Source organism: Canis lupus, chromosome 27, assembly GCF_048164855.1.
Source record: "Canis lupus baileyi chromosome 27, mCanLup2.hap1, whole genome shotgun sequence".
Lineage (NCBI taxonomy): Eukaryota > Metazoa > Chordata > Mammalia > Carnivora > Canidae > Canis > Canis lupus.
Window position 1 is genome coordinate 30,055,066 of NC_132864.1, and position 7,274 is coordinate 30,062,339.

The 7,274-nt window shown below is 59.9% G+C and overlaps 1 protein-coding gene across 2 annotated transcripts; it reads right to left on the reverse strand.

The window, feature by feature from the left end:
* On the reverse strand, nt 1-7,067 carry RNF215 (ring finger protein 215). 2 transcript variants are annotated; one of them, XM_072803227.1, is made up of 9 exons: nt 6,768-7,067; nt 6,370-6,513; nt 5,817-5,888; nt 5,651-5,736; nt 5,026-5,182; nt 1,512-1,628; nt 1,277-1,420; nt 922-1,024; nt 1-834 (listed from the first exon to the last, which is right to left on the reverse strand). In XM_072803227.1, exons 1-9 carry the CDS (start codon nt 7,050-7,052, stop codon nt 812-814), a joined length of 1,131 nt encoding a protein of 376 aa, XP_072659328.1. In that variant the 5' UTR covers nt 7,053-7,067; the 3' UTR covers nt 1-811. The 2 variants fall into 2 exon arrangements, with proteins under 2 accessions (XP_072659328.1, XP_072659327.1); XM_072803226.1 differs by having other exon boundaries at nt 1,512-1,631.
* Between the last annotated feature and the right edge of the window lie 207 nt (nt 7,068-7,274).

The following is a 7,274-nucleotide window of genomic DNA, read 5'->3' on the forward strand; positions in this document are numbered from 1 at the left end:
TTATGCTAAAATATATCCATGTTTACTTCAGTATTAAACCTCCCATACCCCAAATCTAAAAAAAACCCGGCTGCCCCTGAAAGATGCACCACATTTATCCTGCAGCTTCAAGTATCCTGGTCAGCAACCTGTAGCCCGGCCAAGAAGCACAGGACTGGATGGCTTCGGAGGCCTCTGGTCCCTGCCAGGCCTGGGAAGGGAGCCCAGCTGGACAGGCAGTAGCACTTGCAGCTCCTAGTGTCCAAGGGTTGAGGGCATTGTCAGGGGAGGGGCCTCTCGGTTGAACATCACAGCTTTGACCGACATGTGTCCTGAAGTCCTGAAAGAGGGTCAGGCTGCGGTGTCCCCAAGGCCAGATAGCTCCTCCCACAATCCAACCCCCAATAAATAAGCATAAAGCCTGGCCAGCCACTGCAGCCTCAGTCCGCAGGGGTCCCCCAACAGGCAAGTCAGAGAGGTGCCAGGGCCCTGGGAATGGCTGCATGCCCCACACCCCGGGCAGGGGCCTGGGGTCCTGGGATCTGCCTGTGAGGAGGACAGATAGCCCCCCATGATGGAAGAGAAAGGCCCCAACGTGGCTTCTCTTTCTTGACTGGCAGGTCCAGACCCTGCATCATTGGACTGGGGGCTGTGGTCTTTTCTTCCCCGTATATGATGGGATGCCTTGCCCTCTGCAGGAGAGGCCCCTATCCTTCCTCCCACCAGCAGGGCTTCCTGTCCATCCCGCTGTTCTGATCCAGGAGCCCAGGCCTGGGGCCAGGGTGCAGGTAGGAGGGTCCTGTGCCCACATGCAGAGACGCAACTGGGGCAGCTAATCATCTGAGTAGCGGTTCCCTGTAGGACAGGAGAGAAAAACAGGAAGGGAGGTGTCAGGTGGGGAGCAGGTATAGCTAGCCAAGGGCCTCCACCCCAGGTGCTCACCCAGGACGTTGAATTTGCACAGCGGGCAGGTCTGTTGAAGCATCAGCCAGGGATCCACGCAGTCTCGGTGAAACTCATGCTTACAGGGCAGCACCCGGAGCCACTGCAGGGTATGCAGGAAGGGTTCAGGCCACAGAGTCAAGGGCTGGGGGGATCTCCAAGTGGGGATGCCTGGCCCCCACCTGAGCGGTGGAGCTGAAACTTCTGTGGCCGATTGCACTCCCCCACCCCCTTCTGCTTTCTAGTCACAGTAGGAGCTGGCAGGATAAGGACCCAGTAAGCACGGTTCTGGGGTCTCGGGAATAGAGAGACATCATAGGTCAGCTCATGGCTGGCCACGGCCCAGGACACTAACCTGCTTATTGCAGAAGTAGTCCAAACACACAGCGCAGGTCTCAGCACCAGGTTCTGGGGGGCCCTGTGCTGCCCTGCCGAGACGGCAGCGCCGGGTCTTGAGGGATGCCAGCCTCCGCACCACGCGGTGCTTGAGCAGATCCACCTGGCAGGGAAGGGCAGGCACAATGAGGCCAGCTGGAGGGCTGGGGGCACCCAGGTTCCTGGGGGAGTGGGGGGTGGGGGGTGGCTCTCACCTGGCCTCCAGGTTCCCGCTGGCTCTGCCTTGATGCCTGCCGCTGGGCCTGGAGCACGAGGCCCGTGCAGAGGAGCATGGCCACCAGCAGGATGGCATTCCACAGCTGCTGCAGGGGCTTCTGGGGAGAGGAGCAGGGTGTCAGGAGTGCCAGGGCCACTCTACACTCTTCCCCCTTCCCCCTAGGAAATCCAGTCTGAGGACCGGTCAGGTAAGGTCCGTTGACAGCATGTTCCCTGCAGGCTCCTGGCTTCCTCTTCTGAAGCCTCCATGCCTCCCATTTGTGCTCCCAGGTTCTGCCCCTGCTGTCTATACAGCTCCTCGTCCAGCTGCTGAGGGGACCCACATCTGTCCCCAGTGCAGGCCTCTCCTGGGCAACAAACTCAGTGTTTTTTGCATCCTTGGAAGCTTCTTTCTGGCAGCCTCACAGACTCCCCAGCCCAAGACCCTATCACCTTCCCATCCCTATCCCTACCCCGTAGTTCTCCTGGCCTACTTTTTGTCTTGGGTGCAATCACCTACCCACTCATCTGGGCTGAGCATTCCCATGGTTCCCTCTGAGGTGTCTCAAGCACTCCTCCCCTCCATCCCACATCTCTGCTCTTTGAGTGCCCTACTCCAGCCTCACCAGCCCGTTTCTCACAGCTATAAGAATGTCCCTGGCAAACCTGATCACGTAGGACCCCTGCTTGACACCCTTCCCTGCGATGCCCTCACCCTCAGGAGAGAACCCGAACTCCTCTAGTAGCCATCTGGCAAGGCCCTAGATCTCCCATCCCTTTGGTCCTTTCAGGGTCCCAGGCTCTTTTTCACGTTCCCAGGTCTTCTTCACCCCTTCCCTCGGCCTTTGGATGCCCCTTGCTCCAGAGCTCTCCCTGACCACAGGGCTAGGCAGATGCTCCTCTCTTGCCTCCCCTGCCCAGCCCTCCTCACACACCACCGTGTGCTTCCTTGTCACTGCCCTTGGTGGTCCTCAGGCTCCCACCAGTGGGAAGGAGCCACATCTGACCTGCGTCGGCATTTGAGGACTAAGAAGGGCCTCAGTTCCTGGGGTGGGGATGGGGGCACGCCCTGACCTGGACTTAACTCCCCCCATGGCGGTGTGGCAGCTGTATAACTGTATACCTTTGACAACAAAACAGCTAGCTCAGGAAACGTGCCAGAATAAGCAAAACCCCGCCGGCTCACGCACACAGGCAGTGGCTCCCAGGGTCTCTGAGGTGTTAGGACTAATAAATACATCCATTTAAAAGCTTTCTGCATTCTGAGTAGCTTTCTGCCATCATGTTCGTCCCCCGCCAACAATGAACCTCACCTACTATCAGGTTGGGGGGGGGGGGAGAAATGATTTGCTGTTAAAAGAATGTCACTCTGGACAAGGCTGGGTGCTGCTAGTGTGACAAGATGCTGCTCTGCTCAGAGTGTAGGAGGCATGGGAGAGGCCATTATCAAGGTATTCGTGAGCCCCAGCTTCCCATTCCTCACCCTCTCCCCTCTGGTCTCTGTGCCCTCGTCTTCCCGGACAATGGTAGGACGGTGGCACCTGCTCCAGGAAGCTCTCCCCAGGCCCCCAGGCTAGGTTCAGATGCTTTTACTGTGTCCCAGAGGGCCCATGTCCACCACCAGCTCAGTGCTCGCCCCAGCAGAGCGACAGCCCTGGCCTGTCTCCTCCCCAGATGGGGCCCCTGGAGCCCAGGGCTGGAGCTGCCTTGCCATTGTGCCCTGTGCCCTGCTGAACCAGGCTGACACGTGGCAGGACTCACTGAGTCCTCTGCAGTGTAAGCTCTCCAGGGCAGAACTGGAGCTCCATGCTTCAGAGCAGCCTGTGAGGCAAAGGCCATGGCCAGCTTGGGGCTCTGCTGCAGGCTGCACACCCAGCCTCCTCAGGCTGAGCACATCTTAGGGACGCCCAGGTGAGGAAGGAGGGCAGGGTCTGTCCATCAGAGCAGTTGGTGGGGGAGTAGTTCATCTGACCTTTCTGATACATAGGTGTGTAGCTCAGCCCAGGCTAGAAGGATGGGCCCTAGAGTTGTGGCTGAGCGCTGTCCCCAGCCACCCTTGAGACACCTTGGCTATCACGGCTGCCCAACATTTGTACGGGTCCCTCCTGGCCGGCAGCTCGGCTATTCAGCTTTGCCCTCTGTACCAGCCAGACTGATGTGCAGGCTGCACACATTCCCACTTCCAGGCCTCTAGCCCAGCCCGCTCTTCCCCTAGCTCCAGTCTTTCTGTGGGCTCTTCTTTCATCTGACAGCCCCTCACCAACTGCCTGCCCCACCCAGAGGTCTGTGTGGGCTGCCCTCCAGGGGGAGACCCAGTGGGGCTTTTTCTTTCCAGAAAGCCCTTTCACTCCCCCAGTCCCAGTGCATGCTCCCTTCACACAGCTGCGGTTCAGTTCCCGCTGCTCGACAAGGAATTAGCACATGTCTGGGCTGAGCTGCCAAGGCCTTTTCATGTGAGAGTTCCTCTGCTCATCTCTGAGCCCTTCAGGACAGTGCCTGGGTCTCACAGGATTTTTGGACCCTCCACAGCCCTTCTCGTAGAGCCCCATGTGTTCTAGGATCTCAAAAGTTATCTGGTGACTGCTAATTTATTCACTTGTAACAGTCAACATATTCAGAGTAGCAGGAGCTGCCCACCTGCCCCATGCCCACCATGCGCTTTCTATACACACAACCCCCTGACAATCCTGTGGCCTGTGCTGTTCCTATTCACAGGATGGGGAACATGAGACCAGAGAGGTTAAACACTCAACCTGAGATCACTGAGCTAACATGGCAAATCTGCCTGACTTGAAGCTGCCTTGCATGGTCCAATTCCACTGACATCTTCTGGAAGCTGCCTGCCAGTAGACCAGGTCATACCTGCCCTGACAGAGCAGGGACTCGAGAGAAAAATTCAGGGCCTAGTAAGACACAGCCCCAGGAGACAAAGTCACATTCCCTGACACTTGTACACTTCGGGCTGTCCTAAGGATGCGATGAAGGGCCTGACAAAGCACTGCTGCGATTTAGAAGAGGGAGAGAGGAACAGTGAGCTGAGGTTGTGAGGGAAGCTTCCCAAAGAAGGCAAGCAGACCGGGACATAAGGAGACAGAAAAAGAGTGTCCACGCCTGCAGCCAAGCATGGAAAAGGCCTAGTGGCAGGAGGCCAGGGCGTGTGTGAAGGCCAGTAAATGGCATAGGCTGGCAAGGTATAAGGAAGAGACTAGGAAAAAAAAGTGAGTAAACAGAAGAGCTATCAAAGCTAGCCTAAGGAGTTTAAACTTTATTCTGCAGGCAATGGGGAGCCAAGCAGGGCTTCTGAGCAGGAGAATAATATGGCAATAGTAACTGATACTGATTATGCATGACCCCATCAAGCACTACACTGAGTACCCACCACGTCAATGAATGTTCATTATAGCCCTGGGAGGTGGAAGAAGTAGGCCTGGCCACCAAGGCAAGGAGAGGTCACAGGGTCTGAGATAAGACATGTGTGCAGCCCACCTGAGACTCCTCTCCCCAGGCACCCACCTGCTCCTGGGCCCGACTGCCTCCCAGGCACACCAAGTCCTGCCATCCTCCATAGCCATCCTTGGAGAGGCCACAGGTGGTCCACAGGGTCAGCTTCCACTCGATGTTGGCTGACAGTGACTCTCCACTGGTGATCTCAGCTGTGGCCTGAGTCCTCCTGAGAGGGAAAGCCACAGAGGGGCCAGAGGGAAGGGCTCTTGGGAGGAGAGACCCAGCCCCACCTACCCCAGCCTTGTAGAAAAAAGATACCCCCAAGTATCATCCCACAGCCCTTCAGCTTTGGTCCCCAGGCATTTTCCGGTTATTGGTTTTTCCAGTCTTCATGTCAGCCAGGTGGGGGGGGGGAGGCGAAGGGGCGGGGGGGGGGGGTGCTGCAAGTCTCAGAAAGAACCTGTCAATCAGGAATCCAGCTTCCTGCTCGCTGGAGCCAATTCCCCTGTTCTCCTAGAGCTACCTCTTTGCTCCAGTCCCCTCACCCATTTTTCAGACCAGGAGACTACAGTCTTAAGGTTAACTGGAAAAGCCCTGGTCCTAAGACCCCTGAGACCATGGCAGATTCAGGCACCCGTCCCAGGACCACCCAGGCTCCCAGACCCAGTCCTTTGGAGCCCAAACCCCAACTCACTGCAGCAGTGCCTCTAACAGCTTGGTGACGTTGGAAGAGTAATGGAGGACAATCACTGGCCTGAGCAGAAGCTGTGATATGTCTAGCTGTTGACGGACAAGGAGGTCAGCTGGCCTTGGTCCCTTCTTCCCTGGCCTGCACACCCCCACCGCCTGAAGCAGTTTACCTCTCGGACCACGTTGTGATTCAGGATGAGGAGGAGCAGGGCAGAAGCTCCCAGGAAGAGTGCCCTCCGCATCTGCAGGGGGACAGGGAAGCTAGCTGGCAGCCTGCCCACACACCTGTCTCACTACCCACGACCACAGTTCTTAGCTCCTGACTCTGCAATGAGTGTTTCCTCTGGATAGACTGGCTGTATACTCCTTGAGCTCAAGGGCAGACATTCCTATTCCTCCTGCTATTCCCCCAGATGTTCTGTGGGATCCAAACAATTATGTGCCTCCCCTGGTCCTAGCAGGACAGGCCTGCCCACAACTCTCAGCAGGAACTCCCCGTCAGATACTCTCCGAGCCTGGTGGAGCTTCCTGACTCTGTATGGCCTCCTCCCACCTCTCTGCTTCCACTCCACACGGACTCAATTCTCCAAACTGGGGTCTCTCGCCTCACCCAGGCCCCAGGGTTTCTCTGGACGCTCCCTGAGGGCCCACCTGGTGGTCTGGCTCTAGCAGATGCCTTGAAACCCCCTCCTCCAGCCCCCTTCCCGCATACCCCCCCTGCACCTGCTGGACCAGGGCCTTGGGATAGGCCTGCCGACCGCTGCCCTCACTCTCCTGGTGGAACTGGGCGGCCTGCTCCTTGCCCACGTATGCCACTGCAATCCAGCCTTCTACGGGTACCTCCTGCTCAGCATCCACGACGTCCATCTGCGGGGCAAGGGACCACGGGCAGAGGGAGGAAGGGGAGGAAAGGAGGTTGGACGCACAGGGGATGCAAGGCCAGGGTTGGGAGCGAGTTTGAAGGGGAAGGCGTCTGGATCTCAAGTTTTGGAAGCCGCGGTTTGAGGCCGGGGCAGCCTGGGGAGGGGCGCTGGGCTGCCGGGGCTCGGTCCAGGAAGAAGGCCGGATCGGGGTGCGGGGTGTGCCGGGGCCGGGGGGCCAGAAGGCTCCGCTGCGCTCACCAGCAGCAGGCGGCCGCCCAGCGGGGGTGCCGGGCCGGCCTCGGGGCCGATCCTGACGCCCTCCAGGACCAGAGCGTCCTGCCGCGACAGCCTCACGTCCACCCGCACGGCGCGCGCCCCGCCCCGCCCCGCCCCGGCCTCGGGCTCGCTGCCGTCCGCCGCGGCCCCGGGGCCCGCCAGGCCCAGCCAGAGCGGCAGCAAGGGAAGCAGCAGCAGCAGCGGCGACGGCGGCGGCGGCGGCGGCGGCGGGGGCGACCTCGGCGCGGGGCGAGCGGCGGGGCCCATGGCCGGAGCCGGCGAGCGGACGAGACAGGGGAACCGGGGGTCCCGGGCGCGGGGGGGAGCGGAGGAGCGAGGCCGCGGCCGGACGGGGCGGGGCGCCGGGAGGGGCGGGGCCGGGGCCGGACGGGGCGGGGCGCCGGGAGGGGGGTCCTCCGTGGCTCCCGCGCCCGACCGGGCCGCGCGCGCCCCCTGGTGGCCGCGGAGAGCTCCGGCGCCGGCGGCCTG

Bases quoted from the DNA above. Each gene is read 5' to 3' on its own strand.
- RNF215 (XM_072803226.1), bottom strand. From the start codon at position 7,052: ATGGGCCCCGCCGCTCGCCCCGCGCCGAGGTCGCCCCCGCCGCCGCCG. The intron at 5,737-5,816 runs GTAAACTGCTTC...GTCCGTCAACAG, and splicing joins ATCACAACGTGGTCCGAGAG to CTAGACATATCACAGCTTCT. The intron at 1,421-1,511 runs GTGAGAGCCACC...CTTCCCTGCCAG, and splicing joins AGCGGGAACCTGGAGGCCAG to GTGGATCTGCTCAAGCACCG.